General features: G+C 44.1%; 1 protein-coding gene across 1 annotated transcript in view; it reads left to right on the forward strand.

Annotated features, from left to right (window-relative positions):
• LOC122558125 (mucin-6-like) overlaps positions 1 to 25,414 on the forward strand; it is a 314,704-nt gene that overhangs the window by 205,166 nt on the left and 84,124 nt on the right. Inside the window, exon 16 of the mRNA XM_087996204.1 lies at positions 17,394 to 17,829. Within this exon, the coding sequence (XP_087852330.1) occupies positions 17,394 to 17,829 (436 nt within the window). The remainder of the gene's footprint in view (positions 1 to 17,393; positions 17,830 to 25,414) is intronic.

Genomic DNA, 25,414 nt, shown 5'->3' on the forward strand with positions numbered 1-25,414 from the left:
TGGATTATCCTTCTTGTTGTCAAGCATAACCACTAATGGCCAAATAGTGATTTTTCAATGAGAGAGAGAAATCCATTTCTTCTCCCTTTTATCGGAAATGTGTGCTTAGGATTATTTCAAGGGGTAAACATTTACATTTTTACATTATACATTTTGTCTGGTTAGCCATCAATGTGTCCTCATTCGATGGGATTTGTTTTATAATAGATCAATAATTTTGTGTTTGCTGAAAAAGCCTGGTTGAAATTGCTTATTACATCTTGAAGTAGTTGGCAGGACTCTGCATTGCAGGCATAGAATCATAGAAACTCTACAGTGTGAAACAGGCCATTTGGCCCAACAAGTCCACACCAACCCTCCGAAAAGTAACCCACCCAGACCAATTCACCTACCCTGTTACTCTACATTTACCCCTGACTAATGCACCTAACCTACACATCCCTGAACACTAAGGGCAATTTAGCATGGCCACTTGTGGGAGGAAACTCACATAGACATGGGGAGAATGTGCAAACTCCACACAGAACGTTGCCCGAGGCCAGAATCGAATCCGGGTCTCTGGTGCTATAGGACAGCAGAGCTAACCACTCAACTACCATGAATAGAACCATTATTAACAAAATGGAAATGTGCCTGGCGGAGATTGAGTGAAGAGCGAAAGAACTGAACCTGGTTCAGACTGTGAGGAATGCTGAAGTGGCTGCAGCTCTAGGTGAGGCTCAGGCTTTGCAGGATGAAGCTCAGAGACAAAGTGGTAACCAAGAAGCAGCTTCCAGTGTGATCTCCTTTAACATAGCTGAAGGCATTCAGACTGCCAGTGGGTAAAGACCAGATCAGATTTGGGTAAGACGAGAAGTGTTCAACAGCTGGTTGCCAAGGGCTGGATTGAGGTTGTACAAGTGATAACAGCAATCCAGATCTTCGATGAAAGGGAGTAGGTGAAATTTGTAATGAAATATTTATGTGCGTCAACTTGTTGGAAACTACTGGATAGAGGTACAAATGTTCAAAGAAATCAACAGTGAATTCTTGAGGTTCTGTCAAAGGTGTTTGGGGACAGCAGCAGCCTGTTCCTGCTGCATCACAGTTCTGATGGGTATTTACATGCCAAAAAGGAGGATCTGGTCTTAATATCCCTGGATCTGATGAAGTCGCCTCAGTCGTTAATCTGGATCCTTGCTTCCCACCATCCTATCTATCCACGGGCATACAGCAGAAAATTTGTCTATCTGAATCAGTGATCAATTAAGAATGTCTGAATGGATTTGAGGTGGCAAGCCACTGTGACTAGCCGCAGTAGTCTTTCTTTGATGCATTGATTATATAATTAAGATTGGAGGGAAAGAACTGCACTCCTAAGATAAGGTTAAAAAACACACAACACCAGGCTATAGTTCAACAGGTTTATTTGGAAGCACTAACGCTGCTCCTCCATCAGGTGATATTGCTTTCAAATAAACCTGTTGGACTATAACTTGGTGTTGTGTGACTTTTAACTTTGTCCACCCCAGTGCCAACACCAGCTCCTTCACATCAACCCTAAGATAAGGAAAAAGGCCACCTCAGGGAGATGACTGTAAGTGTGGATTGGATTTCAATCTCAGTTTGAAGAGGCAGGCAAAATCGATTGCGCAGCAATTTCAGATCTGAGCCTTGCTGTCATAGCGTTGCAGTAAAATCAAGGCTGAGCCTGCCTGAGGAATATTCCAAAAAGGTGCTGCAAATGGAATGGGATTGGGTACTTCAAAAGAAACATGAATATGGGGAAAGTGTGAGGGGTAGTTGCTGATCTTGCCAAATGTAGCTCCCTTGCAATCCTAAACAAAATAAGTTATAAAAGAGAGGAAAGTTATAATGGGAACAAGGAAATGGCAAATCCATTAAATATGTAGTTTGATTCTGTCTTCGCAAAGGAGCACACAAATAACATCTCAAAAATGTTGGGAAATGCAGGGATTGGTGAGAGAGAGGAACTGAAAAATCAGTATTAGGGAAATGGTTTTAAGGAAATTGATGGGATTAAATGCTGATAATCAACATCCCAGAGTACTTAAAGAAATAGTGGATGCATTGGAGTCACCTTTCAAGATTCTGTAGACTCTGGAACAGTTCCTGTCAATTGGAGAATAGCTAATGTAACCCATTATTTAAAAAAGGAGGTAGACAGCAAACTGGTTAACCTAACAATACTAGTGGGGAAAATGCTGCAGTCCATTTTAAAAGATTTAATAGCAGAGTATTTGGAAAACTGACAGGACTGGGCAGAATCAGCATGCATGTACGATAGGACAATTGTGCTTGACAAGTTGACTGGAGTTTTTTGAGATATATCTAGTAGAAATGATAAGGGGGAGACAGAGGATGTGATTTAATTAGACTTTTGGAAAACTTCCAGTAAGATCCTACTTAAGATATTAACATATAAAATTAAAGTACATGGGATTGAGAGTTGTGTACTGACAGGCAATAATGGGGCATTTTCCAAGTTACAGCCAGTGACTAGTGGGTTATCATAGGGATTAATGCTTGGACCCCAGGTATTTGTTTATAACATAAATGAATGATTTAGATGAGGGAACCAAATGTAATATCTCTAGGTTTGAGTGGGGAGGGTGAACTCTGAGGAGCGTAGAAGATGTTTCACTGTGATTTGAACAAATTGAGTGGGCAAATCCTAGGCAAATAAGTATATGTCAGTTTATCTATTTTGGTGGCAAAACTAGTGTCAGGTTCTGGTTTGCACTCAGTAATTTTCTGATTTTAAAGTGATTTGAATCACCCCCAAGATCCCTGGTTCTAGGCACTGAACTTGTTTAAGGCATGTAGACAATAGACAGCTGTTTCTGGACAAAATGATCTCCGCATTTATTTAAAAGTATAAAAGATAAATATAGTACAAGAAATACAGGTAAATGCAATTGACGGGGAAATTGATACAGTCACTAGACAGAGGACAATAGTACTACTAAATGCACTATTAGCTAGATCAAACATTATTAGAACTTAAAAACAACGGTTTTAATTACAGAAACTTTAATCAGGCTTACCACCCTTGGGATCCCAATGTACTGTCACCACTTGCGTTCCCCTTCATGCTAGCTAGGTCAGAACTTTGGGGTCTAGGGAGTTTCAGCTCACAACTGAGGAAAATGCACTTTTGAAATTTGCCTGGCTGATCTCACTTGCCGTACCTGGAACCTGAATGAAAACTTTGGAATGTGTAGGCTTTTCAATTTGGGTTGAATCTGCTGATGTGGAAAGGTGCATCGTGGATATATCAAGTAAGGACTTGGTTTTCATTATTTTCTGTTGGTTTTGCGGGCCCAGTTTTCACCTCAGGATGTGTCTGAGACCTTGTGGTGTCATTCGGATCAGTTGGTTTTCAGAGTTGTCCATTCTTGGATCTACTGGTCGTGGTTGGTTGCCATTGTTTTCCCTGACTCAGAATGGCCCTATGTCTTGCAGCTCTTTCTCGGAAGGTCTCAGATTGTTCTCAGAATTGCTGTTGGAATTCCTCTTTGAAATAGCTGCAGGAATTAGCTATTGGGCTCGCTCTCGGAAAATTGCTGTGAGAATTGCTGTTTTTCAGGTGAGATCGGAGCCTGCAATAAGAGTGGGCCCCTTAATCTTCAGGTCAGTTGTGTGTTATCCATTGTGTGTTATTTCTGGTGTTCCTTCTGAAGTCAACTGGTTTCCCGATGGTTGAAGAATTTGTTTGAATAGATTTCAATTGACATTGAATGTCCGGTGTCTCTGTGAATGGTTTCGATTGAAGTTGAATGTCAGGTTATCTTTTGTAGGCCCCATACCATCTGTGCTGGGTAGCCCGAGGTGTAAAAGCTGTCTTTGGCTAGACTCTTGTTAGTGTTGGTTGATTGTTCTTTTACAGTGGAGTTGTAACTTGAGATCCCAGGTTAAACAGTAGTCCCAGACAGAAATCCCCACACTGCTGTCTGTTTCTGTTTCTGCTGCAGGGTTTTTGCCCAATATTTTAGATGCTTGGAAAGTTTAGGGTCTTCTTCAGAATTTCAGATAATGGAGATTTCTTTTCGATTCCACACCAGGAAGGCAGATTATTATCTAAATGGGATAGATTGGGAAATGTGAGGTGCAATAAGGCCTTCATGTCCTTATACACCAGTTGCTGAAGGTACATTTGCAGGTGCAGCAGACAGTGAAGAAGGTAGTCTTTTCAGTGAGAGGATTTGAGTACAGGAGAAGGGATGTCTTCTTGAAATTGACCAGGAATTTGGTGTGTGTGTTGTGTGCTGTTTTGGTTTCCTTATCTAAGAAAGGATGTTCTGGTTATGGAGGGAGTACAACAATGCTTTACCAGACTGATACCTGGGATGTGAGTGACATATGGATCAGTAAGGTTTCATTAGAGATTCATTAGAGTTGAGAAGAAGTGGTGTGGGTGAGGGGGATTTCATAGACATCTATAAACTTTCAATAGGACTAGACTGGTAAATGCTGGAAGGATGTTCCAGAACAAGAGGTCACAGTCTCAGGATATAGGTAGGCTATGTAGGATTAAGATGCAGGGAAATTTCTTCACCTAGAGAATGGTAAGCCTGTGGAAATTTCTGCCACAGAAAGTGATTGAGGCCAAACCTTTGAATATTTTCAAGAAGGAGATAAATATGGTTCTTAGGGCTAATGGATCAGCACCTTTAGGGCAAAAACCTGAACAGGGTACTGAACAGGATGATTAGTCATGTCCATATTGAATGGTGGAGCAGGCTTGAAAGTCAAATGGCCTACTCCTATTCCTTTTATCTCTGTTTGTACGTTATTCACTGGTATAGCGTCCAAGATGATTGCAGAGAAACAGGAGATTTTGGTATCTTTCTTTGCACAGGGTTCTTAGGTGGTCCAAACTTCTAGTTGTCTTGCCATAACTAATTAATTCATCCTAGTCCATTGACGAGATCATTCAGATGCTACGACAATGGATGAAGGGATACCACACTACAGTCGCCACACAGAATGTTCCCTCCCATTGGGGAATAGTTTGGCAATCAAGGACATTTAGCCTCTGATCTTCGGGTAAGCGTCCTCCAAGGCAGCCTTCAAGATACAAAACGCAGAACCGCCAAGCAGAAACTGATAGCTAAGTTCTGTATCCATGCAAACGGCCTCAACCGTGATCTTGGGTTCATGTCGCCACAGTGTTCCGTATCTGTAAAATCTTCCTTTCTCTCCTGTTTTGGCACCATAACCTTGATAACTTGTACAGTTTTGGATTACTTATTACTTTGATTAGGTCTTTGGCATATGACCTTTATACCTATCATGTTATTCTAGTCGTTGGTTTGTCTCCAGCAGCACCTTATTTTTATTGTTTTGTAATTATCTCTCTGCCTCATTTAATCAGATTAAAGGTAATTCCTTTACTTGTTATTCAGCTGTTCACACTTTACTCACACCGTCTGACACTTTTGATCACCTGCAGAGAAGTATTATTGGACAAGCCACTCTCACCATTGGTATAATCTTTCGCTCTCTCTGCCAATAAATTCTATATCTATGTGCTCTTCTCTCTTACTTCACCTGACGAGGGGGCTGTGCTCCAAACACTTGTGATTTCAAATAATCCTGTTGGACTACAACCTGGTGTCATGTGACTTCTGACCTTTACCACTCCAGTCCAATGCCAGCACTTCCACATCATGTTTTAGGATAGGCAACACTTTTTGTCAAATTAATTCCCTCGTTCTCCCCTCAATCTTGCATTCTCTGCTTGTTGTTTGTTCCAATATTTTCCCTATCTGTTTGTTCTTATAGCAACTTCTTAAGCTTTAGGATAGCTATGAATAAGGGTAAGTCAAAACCTTGTGGCAAGAGCTAGGGAGTATTAATTGGGAGGAGCTGTTATCAGGCAAGTGCACGTTTGACAGATGGGAATTGTTTAAAGACCTGCTGGGGAGAGTTCAAGACCAGCTGTTCCAATAAGGAGGAAGGACAAAGATGGCAAGGTAAGGGATCCTTGGATAATGATGGAGGTAATTAATTTCACCAAAAGGACAAATCCAGCATAAGTTCAGGAAGCTAAAATTGGATAGAGCCTGTGAGGAATATAAAGAAAGCAAGAAAGAACTCAACTGGGATACTAGGAGAGCAGGAAGGGACCATGAAATGACTTTGACAGATAGAGTTATAGAAAATTCCAAAACATTCTATCCATACATTAAACAAGAGGATACCTAGGGAGAAAGTAGGACCGCTCAAGGAGGGAACCTGTGCTTGGAGGCAAAAGATGTGGGCGAGATCCTAAATGAGAACTTTGTGTCAGTATTCACCCAGGAGAAGGATATGTAGGATAGTTAGATTTGTGTGGAGCATGCTAATATGTTACGACATTTTGAGATCAAGAAAGAAGTGCGAAAGGATCTCTTGAAGAGCATTAAGGTGGATAAGTTCACTGGGTCCCAAGTTGTTGAGAGAGGCAAAAGAGGTGATTACTGGGGCCTTGACCAAGACCTTTGTACCTTCAATTAGCCACAGGAGATGTTCTGAAGGACTGGCGAGTAGCTAATGTTGTTCTTTATTCAAGAAGGGAAATAGGGATAATCCAGGAAAATATAGACAGGTGAGTCTCATATCGGTGGTTGCGAAGCTATTGGAGAGAATTCTTAGGGATAGGATTTACACACCTTGGGAAGGCATTGCCTAATGAAGGACAGTCAGCATGGTTTTGTGCAGGGCAGGTCATATCTTACTAACTTGATTGAATTTTTTGAGGAGAAGATGAAGGTGATCAATGAGGATAGAGCAGTGGATGTTGTTTACATACATTTTAGTAAGACTTTCAAAAAGGTCACAATAGGCTCATCCAGAAGATTAAGATACATGAGATCCACAGTGACTTGACCTTGTTGTTTCAGAATTGGCTTGCCATAGAAGGTAGAGGGTAATGGTGGAAGGCTATTTTTCAGGCTGGAGATCCGTGACTAGTGGTGTTCTGCAGGGATCTGTAATGGGATCTCTGCTGTTTGTGATATATAGACTAAGTTGAAAACGTAGATGGACGGGTTAGTAAGTTTGCAATGGAGCTGTGTAGGACGTTGTCAAAGGATATAGCAGGATATAGATCAATTGCAGATTTGGGCAGAGAAATAGCAGATGGAGTTTAATCTGGGTGAGTGGAAGGTACTGCACTTTGGGAGGTCAAATGTTAAGGAAAAGTATATAACTAACGGCAGGACCCTGAACAACATTGATGTACAGAGGGATTTTGGAATTCCAGTCCATAGCTCGGTGAAAGTGGCCACACAAGTAGATAGAGTGGTAAAGAAGGCATATGGCATGCTTGCCTTTATTGGTTGGGGATTTGAGTACAAGAGTCAGAATGTTATGATACAGATTTATAAGACTTTGGTTTGGCCACACATAAGAGTACTACATTCAATTCTGTTTGCCACATTACGGGAAGGATGTGGAGGCTTTGGAGAGGGTGCAGAAGAGGTTTACCAGGATGCTGCCTGGATTACAGGATACAAGCTATGAGGAGAGGCTAGGAAAACATGAGTTATTTTCTCTGGACCAGTGGAGGCTGAGGTAAGACTTGAAAGAGGTCTATAAAATTATGAGATGCATAGATAGAATTGACGGTTAGAATCTTTTTCCCAGCGTTGGAATGCGTAAAACTAGGGAACATGCATTTAAGGTGAGAGGGGAAAAATTCACAGGAGATGTGAGCGGTAAGTGTTTGACACAGAGTGGTAGGAGTTGGAACACGCTACTGGAGTGGTGATGGAGGCAGATATGATGGGGATGTTTAAGGGACTTTTAGATAAGCATATGAATATGCAAGGAACGGAAGGATATGGACCAAGTCTAGAGTGTGGTGCTGGAAAAGCATAGCAGGTCAGGCAGCATCCGAGGAGCAGGAGAATCGGCATTTTGGGCAAAAGCCCTTCATCAGGAATGATATGGACCAAGGACAGGCAGAAGGGATTAGTTTGATTTGGTGTTATGCTCAGCACAACATCGTGGGCTGACGGACCCGTTTTTGTGCTGTACAGTTATAGAGTCATAGAGATGTACAGCACCTTCGGTCCAACCCATCCATGCCGACCAGATATCCCTCCAAACCCTTCCTATTCATATACCCATCCAAACGCCTCTTAAATGTTGTAATTGTACCACCCTCCACCACTTCCTCTGGCAGCTCATTCCATACCCGTACCACCCTCTGTGTGAAAAGGTTTCCCCTTAGGTCTCTTTTATATCTTTCCCTTCTCACCCTAAACCTATGCCCTCTAGTTCTGGACTCTCCGACTCCAGGGAAAAGACTTTGCCTATTTACCCTATCTATGCCCCTCATAATTTTGTAAACCTCTATAAGGTCACCCCTCAGCCTCCGATGCTTCAGGGAAAACAGCCCGAGCCTGCTCAGCCTCTCCCTGTAGCTCAAATCCTCCAACCCTGGCAAGATCCTTGTAAATCTTTTCTGAACCCTTTCAAGTTTCACAACATCTTTCCGATAGGAAGGAGACCAGAATTGCACGCAATATTCCAACAGTGGCCTAACCAATGTCCTGCGCAGCCGCAACATGACCTCCCAACTCCTGTACTCAATACTCTGACCAATAAAGGAAAGCATATCAAACGCCTTCACTATCCTATCGACCTGCGACTCCACTTTCAAGGAGCTATGAACTTGCACTCCAAGGTCTCTTTGTTCAGCAACACTCCCTAGGACCTTACCATTAAGTGTATAAGTCCTGCTAAGATTTGCTTTCCCAAAATGCAGCACCTCACATTCATTTTTTTTACATTGCAACTATCTACCATCCTAACTGAATGTTTAAACCGTCACTTTGAAGGGTTGTAACTTGTTCCCTCGACTACTACCGATCAGGGAGATAGGACGCCAACTTGTAGATCATTTCAGAAAACATCTCTGGGACACCCGCACCAACCAACCCCACTTCCTGCGGCTGAACACTTCAACTCCCCCTCCCACTCCGCCAAGAACATGCAGGTCCTGGGCCTCCTCCATTGCCAAACCCTTACCACCCAACGCCTGGAGGAAGAACGCCTCATCTTCTGCTTTGCAACCTGCAACCACATGCGATTAATTTGGATTTCACCAGTTTCCTCATTTCCCCTTCCCCCACATTATACCTGTCCCAAGCCTCCAACTTGACACCGCCCTCTTGACCTGTACCGGTTGAGGCCATTCTCATGGATACCTAACTTGCTATCAGCTTCTCTTCAGCCACTTTGTGTTGGTGCCCGTTCCGAAGTCCGCCTTGGAGGATGGTCACCTGAAGGTCCGATGCTGAATATCCCAGACCGCTGAAGTGTTCTCTGTCAGATACCTTCCCCTACCTGGTGATTGTTGTGCGGTGTCCATTCATTCTTTGTTGTAGCATCTGCTTGGTCTTGCCAATGTACCATGCCTCAGGGTATCCTTGCCTGCAGTGTATGAGATAGACAATGTTGACTGAGTCACATGAGTACCTGCTGCATACATGGTGGGTGGTGTCCCCAAGTATAATGGTGATATCCATGTCGATACTATGACAGGTCTTACAGTGGTCTCTGTGACAGGGTTGTATGGTGTTGTGGTCGATGTTGTCCTGAAGGCTGGGCAGTTTGCTGCGAAAATTGATCTGTTTAAGGTTTGGTGGTTGTTTAAAGGTGAGAAGTGAAGGCGTAGGGAAGGTCTTGGCAAGGTGTTTGTCCTCATCGATAATGTGTTACAGGCTGCAAAGAACTTGCCATAGTTTTTCCGTTCCCGGGAAGTACTGGACAATGAAGAGTACCCTATCGGTGGCAACCTGTGTGTGTCTGCTGAGGAAACCTTAAACAGATCATTGTTCGCATCAATCTACCTAGTCTTCAGGACAACACTGACCACAACACCATATAACCTTGTCATGGCAACCGCTGCAAGATGTGTGGTATCCAGTCAACACGGATACTACCATTACATGTGGAGACACCATCCACCATGTACGTGGCAGGTATTCATGTGACTCGGCCAACGTTGTCTATCTCATACGCTGCACGCAAGGATACTGTGAGGCATAGTGTATTAATGAGACCGAGCAGCAGACGTTACGATCATGGATGAATGGCCACTGCACAACAATCACCAGACAGTGGTGTTCCATCCCAGTTGGGGAACACTTTCAGCAGTAAGGGACATTCGGCCTCTGACCTTTGGGTGACCATCCTCCAAGGCGGACTTTGGGACAGGCAACAATGCAAAGTGGCTGAGCAGAGGCTGATAGCCAAGTTCGGTACCCATGGGGGTGGCCTAAACCGGGACCTTGGCTTCATGTCACACTACAGCTGACCCCACTGCACTATTCTCTCACACACACACTCTCTCACTCTCTCTCTTATATACTCAAACATTCGCACAGATCCTTATACACAAGCTTTCTCATACACATGCACGCACCCTCTCACAGGTTTATACCCCATTACACTCACGCACATACTTGACCAAGCTTACACACACACACTCACATGCACTCACACTCACTCTGTCTATCCTGCATGCACACACATAAATTCACCCCATAAATTTATATATCTGCAGAATTATATTTGCAGATATGTTCTATTTTGCTCAAAAATGCATAACCTATACTTAATCGATATAATTACGGTGGCACAGTGGTTAGCACTGTTGCCTCACAGCGCCAGAGACCCGGGTTCAATTCCCGCCTCAGGTGACTGACTGTGTGGAGTTTGCACGTTCTCCCGTGTCTGCGTGGGTTTCCTCCGGGTGCTCCGGTTTCCTCCCACAGTCCAAAGATGTGCAGGTCAGGTGAATTGGCCATGCTAAATTGCCCGTAGTGTTAGGTTAGGGGTAAATGTAGGGGAATGGGTGGGTTGTGCTTCGGCGCGTCGGTGTGGACTTGTTGGGCCGAAGGGCCTGTTTCCACACTGTAATCTAATCTAATCTAATCTAATCTAATCTAATCTAATCTAATCTAATATTCTATAAATCCCACTTGAGAAATAGAACCGGTCTAACTCAAGATTGGGACACAGTCAGACTTTAACCTCACACCATTAATGCATTGTCTGAACTGAGATGGCACCTTATATTCGAAAACCTGAAGTTTTCTCGAGAATGTGACTTAAAAGAAGTTCTGGGATTTATGTGTTAAAGAACCGAAACAAGCAATCCATTCTAAAAGAAGAAAAACTTAATCTAGGTTTATCATTTCAGCTGCATGACACTGTCTTCTTTTGCTATAAATTCTGTCTCTTGGGTCCTGCTTCACAACCACCTGATTAAAATGCATGCTTCAAAAGCTAGTGCCTCCAAATCAAGCTGTTGGACTATCACTTGGTGTTGTGCGATTTTTAACTTTGTCCATCCCAGTCCAGCACTGACTCTTCCAAATCAAAAATAGACTTGTCATCCCTGTCACAGTCCTCGACCACTGATCACACATCTTTTGCTCCAGCTGTCTTTGTTTTTCCAGTCAAACACTTTATCAGCCACTTAAAAATGTGTTGCTGGAAAAGCACAGCAGGTCAGGCAGCATCAAAGGAGAAGGAGGCTCGATGTTTCGGGCATAATCCCTTCTTCAGGAATGAGGAGGGTGTGCCAAGCAGGCTAAGATAAAAGGTAGGGAGGAGGGACTTGGGGGAGGGGCGTTGGGAATGCGATAAGTGGAAGGAGGTTAAGGTGAGGGTGATAGGCCGGAGAGGGGGTGGGGGCGGATTGCAGGTTAAGAAGGCGGTGCTGAGTCTGAGGGTTGGGACTGAGAAACGGTGGGGGTAGGGGAAATGAGGAAGCTGGAGAAACCTGTATTCATCCTTCTGGTTGGAGGGTTCCTAGGCAGAAGATGAGTCTCTCTTCCTCTAGGCGTCGTGTTGCCATGGTCTGGCGATGGAGGAGGCCATGGACCTGCATGTCCTTGGCGGATTGGGAGGGGGTATTAAAGTGTTCAGCCACGGGGCGGTTGGGTTGGTTGGTGCGGGTATCCCAGAGGTGTTCTCTGAAACGTCCCGCAAATAGGCGGCCTGTCTCCCCAATGTATAGGAGGTCACATCGGGTGCAGCGAATGCAGTAAATGATGTGTGTGGAGGTGCAGGTGAATTTCTGATGGATATTGAAGGATCCCTTGGGGCCTTGGAAGGAAATGAGGGGGGGATGTGTGCGCAAGTTTTGCATTTTTTGTGGTTGCAGGGGAAGGTGCCGGGAGTGGAGGTTGGGTTGGTGGGGGGTGTGGATCTGACAAGGGAGTCGCGGAGGGAGTGGTCTTTCCAGAACGCTGATAGGGGTGGGGAGGGAAATATATCCTTGGTGGTGGGGTCCGTTTGGAGGTGGCGGAAATGACGAAGGATGATCCGATGTATCTGGAGGTTGGTGTGGTGGTAGGTGAGGACTAATGGGGTTCTGTCCTGTTGGCGATTGGAGGGACGGGGCTCAAGGGCGGAGGAGCGGGAAGTGGAGGAGATGCGGTGGAGAGCATCGTCAACCACGTCTGAGGGGAAATTGCGGTCTTTGAAGAAGGAGGCCATCTGGGTTGTTCGGTATTGGAATTGGTCCTCCTGGGAGCAGATGTGGTGAAGGCGAAGGAATTGGGAATATGGGATGGCGTTTTTTCTGGGGGCAGGATGGGAAGAGGTGTAATCTAGGTAGCTTTATCAGCCACTCTCTAGTATATGCAAAAGCTATTGTACACTCCTGATTTATTTAAGAATTATTCAACACCACTGCTTCCTAGCTTTTCAAATTTATAAGCCAATTAAACTTCAATTTCTGTGGTATCCCACTTCTGACACCACTGTCTGGAGAGGTTCATGGTTAAAAAAAAGTAGTTGGAGTTATGTGCGGGCCTCCAAATAGTAATCAGGAGCTGGGGCGCAAAATACACCTGGAGATAGAAAAGATGTGTAGGAAAGGCAAAGTTACAGTGATCATGGGAGATTTCAATATGCAGGTAGACTTGGTAAATCAGGTTGGTAGTGGAATGCAAGAAAAAGAATTTGTAGAATGTCTACAAGATGGCTTTTTGGAGCAGCTTGTGGTGCACCCCACTAGGGAACAGGCAATACTGGATTTAGTCGAGAGTGTGGTGCTAGAAAAGCACAACAAGTCAGGCAGCATCTGAGGAGCAGGAGAATTGCCTGAAACGTTGATTCTCCTGCTCCTTGGATGCTGCCTGACCTGCTGTGCTTTTCCAGCACCACACTCTTGACTCTAATCTCCAGTATCTGCAGTCCTCACTGGATTTAGTATTGTGCAATGAAGCAGACTTGATAAGGGAGCTTAAGGTGAAGGAACCCTTAGGAGGTACTGATCATAATATGATTGAATTTACTCTGCAATTTGAGAGGGAGAAGATAGAATCAGAGGTAATGGTATTACAATTGAATAAATGCAACTACAGAGGCATGAGGGAGGAGCTGGGTAGAATTGACATGGGAGAGGAGCCTAGTAGGAAAGACAATGTAAAAACAATGGCAGGAGTTTGAGAGTAATTCAGGAGACGCAGCAGAGATTCATCCCAAGGAAAAGGAAGCATAGTACAGGGAGAATGAGGCAACAATGGCTGATTGGGGAATTCAGGGATAGTGTAAAAGCAAAAGAGAAAGCATATAAAGTGGCGAAGGACAGTGGGAAACCAGAGGTTTGGGAAGCTTACAAAAATCAACAGTTGGCAACAAAAAAAGGAGGGAGAAGATGAAATATGAGGGTAAGCTAGCCAGTAATGTAGAGAAAGACTGTAAGGGTCTTTTTAGATATATAAAGGGCAAAAGAGAGGCAAAAGTGGACATTGGGCAGCTGGAAAATTATGCTGGAGAGATAATAGTGAAAAACAAGGAAATGGCTGAGGAACCGAATAATTACTTGGTGTCAGTCTTCACGGTGAAAGACATTAGTAATATCCCAAAAATTCAAGAGAGTGAGGAGGAAGAGCTGAGTATGGTGGCCATCACCAAGGAGGAGATGCTAGAAAAACTGAATAGCCTGAAGGTGGATAAATCACCTGGACCAGATGAACTTCACCCCAGAATTCTAAGAGAGATAGCTGAAGAGATAATGGAGGCATTAGTGGCGATCTTTCAGGAATCACGAGGATCAGGGAGGGTCTCAGAGGACTGGAAGATCGCTAACGTGACATAAAGTGAATAAAACACAAGACAGAAAATTACAGATCTATTAGTCTAACCTCGGTTGTGAATAAGATCCTGGAATCCATTGTGAAGGATGAGATTTCTGAATACTTGGAAGTGTGTGGTGAAATAGGGCAGAGTCAGCATGATTCCATCAAGGGGAGGTCATGCCTGACAAATCTGCTAGAATTCTTTGAGGAGCTAAGAAGCAGGTTAGAGCAAGGAGAGCCACCTGGACTTCAAAAAGGCTTTTGACAAGGTGCCGTACAGGAGGTTACTGAATAAGATATGGGCCCATAGTGTCAGAGGCAAGGTGCTGGCATGGATAGGAGCTTGGCTGTCTGGCAGAAAGAGATAAAAAGGTTACAAGTGGTGTTCTGCAAGGTTCAACGTTAGAACTACAACTTTTCACTGTATACATTAACGATTTAGATGAAGGAACTGAGGGCATTCTGGCTACATTTGCCGATGATACAAAGATAGGTGGAGGGACAGGTAGCATTGAGGAGGTGAGGAGGCTGTAGGAAGATTTGGACAGGTTAGGAGAGTGGGCAAAGAAGTGGCAGATGGGTGACATTGTGGGAAAGCATGAGGTCATTCATTTTGATAGGAAGAATAGATGCATGGATTATTTTCTAAATGGGGAGAAACTTCTGAAGTACAAAGAGACTTGGGAGTTCTAGTCCAGGATTCTCTCAAGGTAAACTTGCAGATTGAGTCAGTAGTTTGGGAGGCAAATACAATGTTGGCATTTATTTTGAGAGGAATTGTATATAAAAGCAGGGATGCACTTCTGAGGCTCTATAAGGCCTTGGTCACAGCACATTTGGACAATTGTGTGCACATTTTGGCCGCATTTCTCAGGAAGGATGTACTGCCCTGGAACGTGTTCAGGGGAGGTTCATGAGAAGTGAAAAGCTTAACATCTGAGGAATGTTTGAGGTCTCTGGGTCTATTCTTGATGGAGTTTGGAAGGATGAGGTGGGATCTAATTGAAACATACAGAGCATAGAATGGCCTGGACAGAATAGATGTTGGGAAAATGTTTCTATTAGTAGGAGAAACGAGGACGTGAGGGAATAGCCTTGGAGTAAAGGGAAGACCTTTTAAAATGAAGATAAGAAGAAACATCTTCAGCCAGAGAGTGGTGAAGCTATGGAATTCATTGCCACAGAAGGCTGTGGAGGCCAGGTCATTGAGTATATTTAAGAGAGTGGTAGATAGGTTTTTGAGTATCAAGAGGATCAAGGGATACGTAGAGTAAGCGGGAGAATGGGGTTGAGAAACTTATCAGCCATGATTGAATGTCGGAGCACATTTGATGGGCTGAATGACCTAATTCCTGCTCCTATGTCTTATGCTTTATGGTCACTTATGATTATAATTTCTTAACATAGTTGACCATTTGTAAGTTATTTTCAGAAATCTTAGTTTGTCAAGAAGTAGCAGTTTAAATTCTGTTTGTTATTTAAGTAGTCAAAGGGAGTATGTATGCGACGCATCACAGATGAGAAAGCTTTATCAGTCCCAAAGCTCTTCCATAGAATGGAGTTGCAGAGGTGGTGCAGCCATAAATTTTGAAATGATGGACGTTTTTCCCTAATGTTTTGTTGTCTTTGCTAGTGGTTATTCTCCCCTTGAACCTCTAGTGTTCTCCCAAGAAGCTGATAGCTCATTCTCCTGGATCTCCCCTCTTCCCCTCTCTCTTAGTTACACCTGCTGATATACCTTATTTTGGGGGCTAGCAGACTATGCTGTGTCAATCGTCTGTCTGAGCCTCAGCACAAGATTTCCTGGAGACACCTGTGCTCAAAGCATTGGCACCAACCTGATCTGATCCTAGTTAGGTGCGCCACCATCAGAAACGTTCTCCGCACATGCTTTTGCCACAGTGCTGACTGTGACATAGACCATTCCTTAGTGTGTTGCAAGATCAGGCTGCAACCTAAGAGATTCCATTGCACCAAGCAACAGGGGAACCCTCACATCACCGTCAGCGAGATGACTCAGCCAGACCTTATGCAACCGTTCTCAGAGGCTTTCGAGACAGAACTCAGCACCTCGTGACACGGACACGCCATCACAGAGAAGTGGAAAACCTTGCAGGATACCATGCACAGCACATCCCTGGATATCCTTGGGAAGAAGACCTGCAAGACACACAACATGTTTGAGGCTAAGGCAATCGAGATGACCCCGTTGTTGAAGCCAAGTGTGTCGTTCTAGCTGAGTACAAGCAGTCAGCTAACAGGAAGAACCTGCAAATTCTCAGGGCTGCCAGGAACAAGGTTCAGAAGACTGTCAGCCTATCACTAATGAGTACTGGAATCAGCTAAGTGAGGAAATTCAAATGGCCGCTATAATGGGGAACATTAAGGGAATATACAAAGGCATCAAGAAGGCACTAGGACCAGCTTAGAACTAGACAGTTCCCCTCAAATCCTCCACTGGGGAAGTAACCACAGACAAAGGCCAGCAGATAAAGAGGTGGGTTGAACACCAATCTAGTCTCTATTCTAGAGAGCTTACCATGTCCGCTTCAGCACTTGATGCCATCATGTGATTGCTGACCAAGGACAAACTAGATGCAGAGCCATCGGTGGAAGAGCTTGGCAAGGCCATTGACAGCCTGGCCTCAGGTAAGGCCCTGGGTAGCAATGGGATTCCTCCTGACCTAAGCAAGTGTGCCTGATCAAAGACTAGCTTAGTGCTCCCATTGCATGAGGTCCTCTGCCAGTGCTGGCAAGAAGGAGCCATACCGCAGGCCACGAGGGATGCCAATATCATTGCCCTCTACAAGAACAAGAGCACGAGAAGCAACTGCAACAACTACAGAGGCATCTTTCCCCTCAACACTGTCAACAAAACCTTTGCTTGGGTCATCTACTCGCCTGCAGATATTGGTAGAACATGTATACCCAGAAACACAGTGCAACTTTCGAGTTAAAACGTCAACAGTAGACATGATCTTCTCCCTTTGCCAACTGCAGGAGAAGGGCAGCGAACAGAAAATGTCCCTGTATGTCGCTTTCATCGATCTCACCAAGGCGTTTGACCTGGTCAGCAAAAACTACCTTTTCAAAGTTCTCCTGAAGATCGACTGTCCACCAAAACTGTTGAGCATGATAGAATCCTTCCACAGTAACATGAAGGGGACAGTGCAGTTCAATGACAGTTCTTCTGAGCCCTTCGATATCCGCAGCAGCATCAAACAAGGCTGCGTCCTCGCTCCCACACTCTTTGGGGTTTTTTTTTTGCTGTGCTCCTGTAACATGCCTTTGGCACCACAGTGGAGGGGATTTACATACGCAGTAGATCAAACAGCAGGCTCTTCGATCTGGCCCGCCTCAGAGCCAAGACAGAAGTATATATGTCACTCATCAGGGAGATGCTGTTTGCCAATGATGCTACAGTTGCAACACACACCCAGCAGGAACTCCAGTCACTGATTGATCACTTCTCCCACGCTTGCAAGGACTTCGGGCTGACTACCATTCTGAAGAAGACGAGCGTCCTGGGACAGGACACAGAGGCACTGCCAGTCATCACCATCGATGACTACGAACTCAATGTCGTCCACCAGTTTATGTACCTTGGTTCTGCCATCACTGACAACCTCTCCTTGGACACAGAGATCGACAAGAGGATCGGGAAAGCAGCCTCAACTCTTGCTCACCTTACGACTCGAATATGGACAAATCCCAAGCTGACAGTGAACGCAAAAATGTCAGTCTACAACACCTCTGCTGTATCGCAGTGAAACATGGACTACATATGCCAGACAGTAGAGAAGACAGAATACCTTCCACTTGAGGTGTATCAGCCTTATCTTGGGCATATCCTGACAATACAGAGTGTCCAACGCAGCAGTCCTGTCTTGCGCTGGCCTTCCCAGCATGTACACTCTGCTGAAGCAGCAGAGACAGCGCTAGCTGGGCCATGTCCACTGCATGGAGAATGGCCGCATCCCAAAGGATATCCTCGATCTGCATCGGAAAGAGATTAGATTAGACTAGATTCCCTACAGTGTGAAAACAGGCCCTTCGGCCCAACGAGTCCACACCGACCCTCCGAATAGCAACCCACCCAGACCCATTCACCTAACACTACGGGCAATTTAGCATAGCCAGTTCACTTAACCTGCACATTTTTGGACTGTGGGAGGAAACCGGAGCACCCGGAGGAAACCCACGCTGACACTGGGAGAATGTGCAAACTCCACACAGACAGTTGCCTGAGGTGGGAATTGAACCTGGGTCTCTGGTGTTGTGAGGCAGCAGTGCTAACCACTGTGCCACCGTGCCGCCCTTTGAGTGACTGATCCACTAGGCGCCCCCAGCTGCGCTACAAGGATATCTGCATGAGGGGCATGAAGGCACTTAATATTTTTATGGATTCCTGGGAAAGGTTTGCAGCTGACCGCACAAAATGGAGAAGCACCCTGAAGCAACACCTCAAAACAGGGGAAAAGAAGCTGATGAGTGCTGCAGCAGACAAGTGGGCCTGCAAGCAAGGAGTGCAGCAGCTCTAGCAAATCAACGACCACACATAGATGTGACTTCTGTGACTGGGACTGTCACTGCAGCACTGGTCTTTTCAGTCACAAGCGACATTGCTTCAGGGAAGCAGAAATCTAGAACAATGAAGACGCAATCCATAGTCAGCCATGACCGAACGGGGCCTCACACCTGTCTGAACCATTTTGGCCATTGACTGTAGGCAGTCACTGGTGTTATGAAGTTGAAGGCATGCACTGTACCTTGAAGAGAGATGGAATGCTGTTCTGAACTGAGAGCTTATAGACATCTGTGTATATGACTCAATGGCAGAACCAGAGTGTACTGGAAAATTGAAAAGATGTAACATTTGGCTGTGAAGTGGATGCCTGAGTTTTGGTTCTGTTTTGACAACAATTCGAATTTAACCAACCAGTTTAAATTATGTCCCAGGATACTAAAACTCAATCGAGTTTGAATCTATTGTTTTGCCAACATCGAACCAAAGAGGCAATCCAATGTTGGGGGTCTAAGAGTGCCGACATTTTGAAAATTGGTCAGAGCGCACCTGTCATGGAGAGAGAAATTCCTGGAGAGCTAATTGCCAATCTTAACGTCTTGCTCTTAAAGAAATTAGAAAACACTCTCTGTCAAAGGTACCTTTTTATGTGATACATAGAGTATAAAAAAAATGACCTAGGGAGATCAATAGCTGGAAGACTGAAGACACAGAAGAAAACAAGGACTGTGGTTTTGAAATTAAGTTGATGTAATTTTAATGTGTTTTATAGGAACAGCATATCGTTAAAGAATTGGAGACAGATAGTAAACAGTTAAGGGAATATTAGACTTAGAGTTGTGAATAGTTGTTTAATGTTCACTTTTAGAGTTAAAAAAAAAATGATGTTATTTTCTTTAAATAGTGGAATTTGGGAGTTCTGTGTCACTCATATTTTAACAGATTGTGAGGCGAGGCAAGCTTTTCTGGGTGTTAGGTTTAATTAACAGATGGGTTCACCTCCATGTCATAACACTGGTAACATCAGGATGACCATTGTCTCCTTGCTCACCTTCATCTGATGATTAGTTTACCATTCTTTCTAAGAACAAAGTCATCTTATTTTCACAAACAGTACATTGATAAAAGAGTATATATAGTGCAAGATAAATTGATGCTATTCAATGGGGCATTGTGACCTAAGTGATTGTTATTACCTTTCCTTTCATTTTCATATTCTAGCGACCTGTTGTATTTGTAGGTGATGGGTTATAAAACCGTGACCTTTGTGCTACACAGAAAATACTAAGTTTGAAATCCTAAAAAGAGTTCAGTTTTAAATAGGATTCTAATTTGCAACACATCATCATCCAAGTTGCAAGTACCTCACTAGATGACCCCCCCTGGAGTGGGCAGACTAAGTATTTCATTCTCTGAGGGAGAGGACTTGACTGTCATGCAATGTGAGGCTCTTCAAAAGGCAATAGTATTAAACAGACATGCACACAGCAAAGGTGAAAGACTCTTATGATCATAAAATTATTTGAGTGAACTGACTGTGTTGATGAAAAGTCCTGACACTGAGCTGTCTTGACCACATCATACAACATTACGAATCAACCCAATTAATGGGCATAAGGCGCAAACAATGGCCTGAAATCATTCATCTTTGTTGCAAAAATAGCATCACCTTCCAAATTCCCAGAGTCTGCACAAGGATCAGGAGCTGCTCACATTAAATATCCAAACCAGTTTTCTATCTGCAAAGCTGTCTTTCTCGGGTGCTGGGAATTGGCAGCGTGGTAGGAAAGGTTCTCAGTGCTGCCAGTGTGTGCCAAAAGGCCAGAGCAACAGATGCCTGAATTAGGTCAGTGGTGTACAACATCAAAGTAGAAGCCTCCCACCAGCCTCCTTGTCAGGTGCCTCCTGTCCTAATGTTTAGAAGATGCTGTTCAAATGTCAGTTCTGTATGCTTCAAACTGCTGAATGATCACATTGCTGAGGAGTTGCTATGTTTTCGGCTTTGCCTGCATGGCCAATGGAACTATCCCCAATGGATCCAAGTACAGAAGCCGTGGATGTTTCTGTAGCTGTTGCGCTAGTGGCTATTATGCAAATGGAAGAGGGGCACAAGTGCCCACAAGCCCAGACTAGCATCAATATACAGCTGATGTGGAGTTTATACCTACTATAGAGTTTTTTATTAGATTCCCGACAGTGTGGAAACAGGCCCTTCGGCCCAACAAGTCCACACCGACCCTCCGATGAGTAACCCAGCCAGACCCATTTCCCTCTGACTAATGCACCTAACACTATGGGCAATTTAGCATGTCCAATTCACCTGACCTGCACGTCTTTGTGACTGTGGGAGGAAACCGGAGCACCTGGAGGAAACCCACACAGACACGGGGAGAATGTGCAAACTCCACACAGACAGTCACCCAAAGCTGGAATTGAACCTGGGACCCTGGTGCTGTGAGGCAGCAGTGCTAACCACTGAGCCACTGTGCCGCCCCAGTTGATTTTTTTTTAGATTCCCTACAGCATGGAAACAGTCCCTTCGGCCCAACAAGTCCACACCGACCCTTCGAAGAGTAACCCACTCAGACCCATTTCCCTCTGACTAATGCAGCTAACACTATGGGCAATTTAGTATGGGCAGTTTACCTGACCTGCACATTTTTGGACTGTGGGAGGAAACCGGAGCACCCAGAGGAAACCCACGGGGAGAATGTGCAAATTCCACACAGTCGCCCGAGGCTGGAATCGAACCTGGTACTGAGAGGCAGCAATGTTAACCACTGAACCACTGTGCCGCCCCTAACCGCATAACAGTTTGTAGCTGTAGGTGCCCTCATTCAGTAAAGATTCAAGGAGTCCCAGTTGCTTATCTTTCATGGAATGCTGTGCAGATGAAAGAGGGATAGTGGTGTGATACTCAATCCTTGGTCGAGTTAGAAAGCCATATTACTCTTACAACAATTCTGCAATGAAGCATCTTCCACTTGGACTGATGATAGATATAGGTTGTCCCCTCCACATTACATTTCTTTGCAGGCCAACAAAAAAAGAAATTGTTTGAGAAACTCAGCAGGTCTGGCAGCATGTGTGGTGAAAAACAGTTAAAAATGTTAACTCTCCTTTCCCTCCCAGACACTGCTAGACCTGCTGTGTTGCTCCAGCAATTTCTCTTTTTGTTTTTGATTTCCACCAGTTCTTGGTTTTATCTCCATGAAGGCCATGTTTGTTGCTTCATGCTGGTACCATCCAGAGGGAGAATGCCACTTGATCCTCAGAATCTCTGCTCCAAACAAGTGGAGGATGCATCGAGGCAATGGATCAAATGGTGAGAATCCATGAGAGGTGTCGCATTGCAACAATGTTCTGCAGACTGAACATTACCTCAAACATCCTACAGTGCAGCATTGTTGGCCACAGCAATGCAAGAAGGGCTTCCTTGCAAAAGTTGGTCAATGGACCTGAGTCGTGACAAGCTAACCTTCACTTACCACAATGGTTTGATACTTCTGGCCAGCATCCCCTATGTAATCTCACTACAAGTGCAGTTTAATGCTAAACCCTTTCTATGTCATACACTCTGTTTAATTAAAGTAAAGGTTACTAATGAATTGACATCTTCACAACATTCAGTTCTTCCTCATTCACTCTGACAAGGTGTCATAGTAGCTAGGGTGTTATGAACAGGATTGCTATCACTCACATAGGCTTAGAACATTGAGTAATGATATGGATGGCTAGTGTTGTAGTTGTAGCTAAAATGGCAATCAATGAATCAGATGAACAGTGAACATATATTTACAAATGTGATTGAAGCAGAAATTCTGTGTCAGTACAGCTTTTGTCCTCCTCCGGTAGCAACAGTGATCAGACCAGACTTCAGTTTCTTTGTTCATCTTGAGGATTTGCATGGGGAATTATACATATCAGAAGAAGATGCTGCGGCAAAGGGGGTTCTTCTGACATGGGCGGCACGTGGCACAGCGGTTAGCACTGCTGCCTCACAGCGCCAGAGTCCCGGGTTCAATTCCCGCCTCAGGTGACTGACTGTGTGGAGTTTGCATGTTCTCCCCGTGTCTGCGTGGGTTTCCTCCGGGTGCTCTGGTTTCCTCCCACAGTCCAAAGATGTGCAAGTCAGGTGAATTGGCCATGCTAAATTGCCTGTAGTGTTAGGTTAGGGGTAAATGTAGGGGTATGGGTAGGTTGCGCTTCGGCGGGTCGGTGTGGACTTGTTGGGCCGAAGGGCCTGTTTCCACACTGTAAGTAATCTAATCTAATCTGTGTTTGTGTTGCAATCAGCAAGGGACAGTTGTGAAAGTTACAGTCAAGAAGCTGGACATTATGTAAGAACCTTCAACTTTAGATTCTTAGTTTGTGGAAGAAAGGATAACAAGACTGCCTATTTGCCAGAAAGGAGTACAGGTCATCCATTTCAGTAGGTCTCAGGTAGCTATGATTTGGAGATGCTGTTATTGGACTGGGGTGTACAAAGTTAAAAATCACACAACACCAGGTTATAATGCAACAGGTCAATTTGGAAGCACTGGCTTTCAGAGTGCTGCTCCTTCATCAGGTGGTTGTGGAGTAGAAGATCATAAGACACAGAATTTATAGCAAAGGTTTACAGTGTGATGTAACTGAAATTATATATTGAAAAAGATCTGGATTGTTAAGTCCCTTAACTCTCAGGTAGCTCATAATGGTTACATGGACAACAGAATTCAAGTTAGCATGGGAAAGCATTCTGAGACTTAATAGGCATATTCAGCATTAAACAGCACAAGCCAAGATTAGGTCTTTGTGGTATTTTTGGCTCAGTTCCCTATTTAGGATTGGTCATTAGAGTCATATGGCACAGAAATAGACTCTTCGGTCCAACCAGTCCATGCCGAACATAATTCCAAACTAAATTAGTCCCTCCTGCCTGCTGTTGGCCCATATACCTCCAAACCTTTCCTATTCATGTATCTATCCAAATGTTTTTTTGGCCATTTTGTTAAGACACTGTTTCTGGCAACCACCTTATCCATAACTTCAGTGATGTGATCTTTGAAGCTCGGAGTAAAATTCAACATTACTACATCATATAGATGTGTTCTTACCACACCTTTTGCCTTAAGATGAAAAATGTTGATTATGTCTTTCTATGTTGGCCCAGAGATGATTATTCCCATAATGTATTGTCAATAGAGTATTCTCTCAAATGTTTAGTCCTGAGAGATTACTTTATAAGTGCATCCTCTTTAATTATTTTTCTTCCATCCTATATTGCTACTGCCTCTTCCTTTATGAATAAATTGACAACATGCTGTTGTCAAGTGAAAGCGGAAGCTGTGTAAGAAGAGGAGACACTGCAAGATATCCAGCTAAATGGGTTGAGAGACCCGAAATGATCTTGTATCTTAATTGGGAGTGACACTTGAGGATTTTTGATAAGGAAATTGTGAGGGAGACATACAATTCCACAACTCATTTGAGCAGTAAGCACAACCAACAAGAAAAATGGCAGTGAATTCATGCATCCATACCATTTCAGAAAACAGCAGATTCACAGCAAGCATCAGCTAGTCTGCTCACCAGTAGTATTGTTAGCAGACAAATCAAACCTAGTTTAACAGGGTAAACCAATATATCTGAATGATAAATCAAAGTATTTTTTGGTCTTGTGTTCTTTTGGAAAGAATACTCATTGCATGAAGGAGAAAGAGTAATATTCCAGAAATGACTACAGGCATAATTTTTTTGTTTACAATGCCAGGTTCTTGTAGCTCACATGGTTCTTTTATCCTAACACAGTTTACTACCCCACCAATGTGTAAAGGAGGACAGCGATTGTATTGTTGCCTTAAGGAATCATGACTACCTACTGTTGCCATGACTGAAGATACTATCAAGAGCACTTTTCAGTGCGGTTGAGCAGCATTATAATGAAGCTCTTATGTACATGACAGTACGATAGAAAACATCTTTGGAATGCTGAAGCAAGTGATTACTAATTTCTTGGACTGTTCCGGGGAGACAACCAGACACGATCTCCCCGTGTCCGCGTGGGTTTCCTCCGGGTGCTCCGGTGTCCTCCCACAGTCCAAAGATGTGCAGGTCAGGTGAATTGGCCATGCTAAATTGTCCGTAGTGTTAGGTTAAGGGGTAAATGTAGGGGTATGGCTGGGTTGTGCTTCGGCGGGTCGGTGTGGACTTGTTGGGCTGAAGGGCCTGTTTCCACACTGTAATGTAATCTAATCTATAAACCTGAAGGAGATTTCTAGAATAATTGCAGTATATCGTGTGAAGCATAGAATAATATTTAGGTGGATAATTCATAGTTGGCTGTTAAACACCGTATTTACTTGCAAAAATGTTATTTCTGAGAACCTTCATGAGTGATAACAGCAATTTGAATCTGATATCCCCATTGGGGTTTTGCCCCGATGCTAAGTATGAAGACTTTTCTTTCTTGAGGTAGAATCATAGAGTCTCTACAGAGTGCAAGCAGGCCATTTGGCCCATCGAGTCCACATTGTCCTGCTGAAGAACATTCCACTCAGACCCATCACCCCTACCCTATCTCTCTAACCTTGTATTTCCCATGGCAAATCCATCCAACCTGCACATCTTTGGATTTTGGGAGGAACCAGAGCATCCAGACATGGGGAGAGTATGCAAAACTTGACACAGTTGCTTGAGGCTGGAATCAACCTGGGTCCCTGATGCTGTGAGGTGGCAGTACTAAGCTCAGCCACCATGCTGACCATAGTAGCAGATTCTATTTGTTGAAGTTGTGACAATCCTGTCACATTAA

The sequence above is a fragment of the Chiloscyllium plagiosum genome, unplaced genomic scaffold (assembly GCF_037043375.1).
Source record: "Chiloscyllium plagiosum isolate Xiang-an unplaced genomic scaffold, Cpla_swu_hap1 HiC_scaffold_18, whole genome shotgun sequence".
NCBI classification, from domain to species: Eukaryota; Metazoa; Chordata; class Chondrichthyes; order Orectolobiformes; family Hemiscylliidae; genus Chiloscyllium; species Chiloscyllium plagiosum.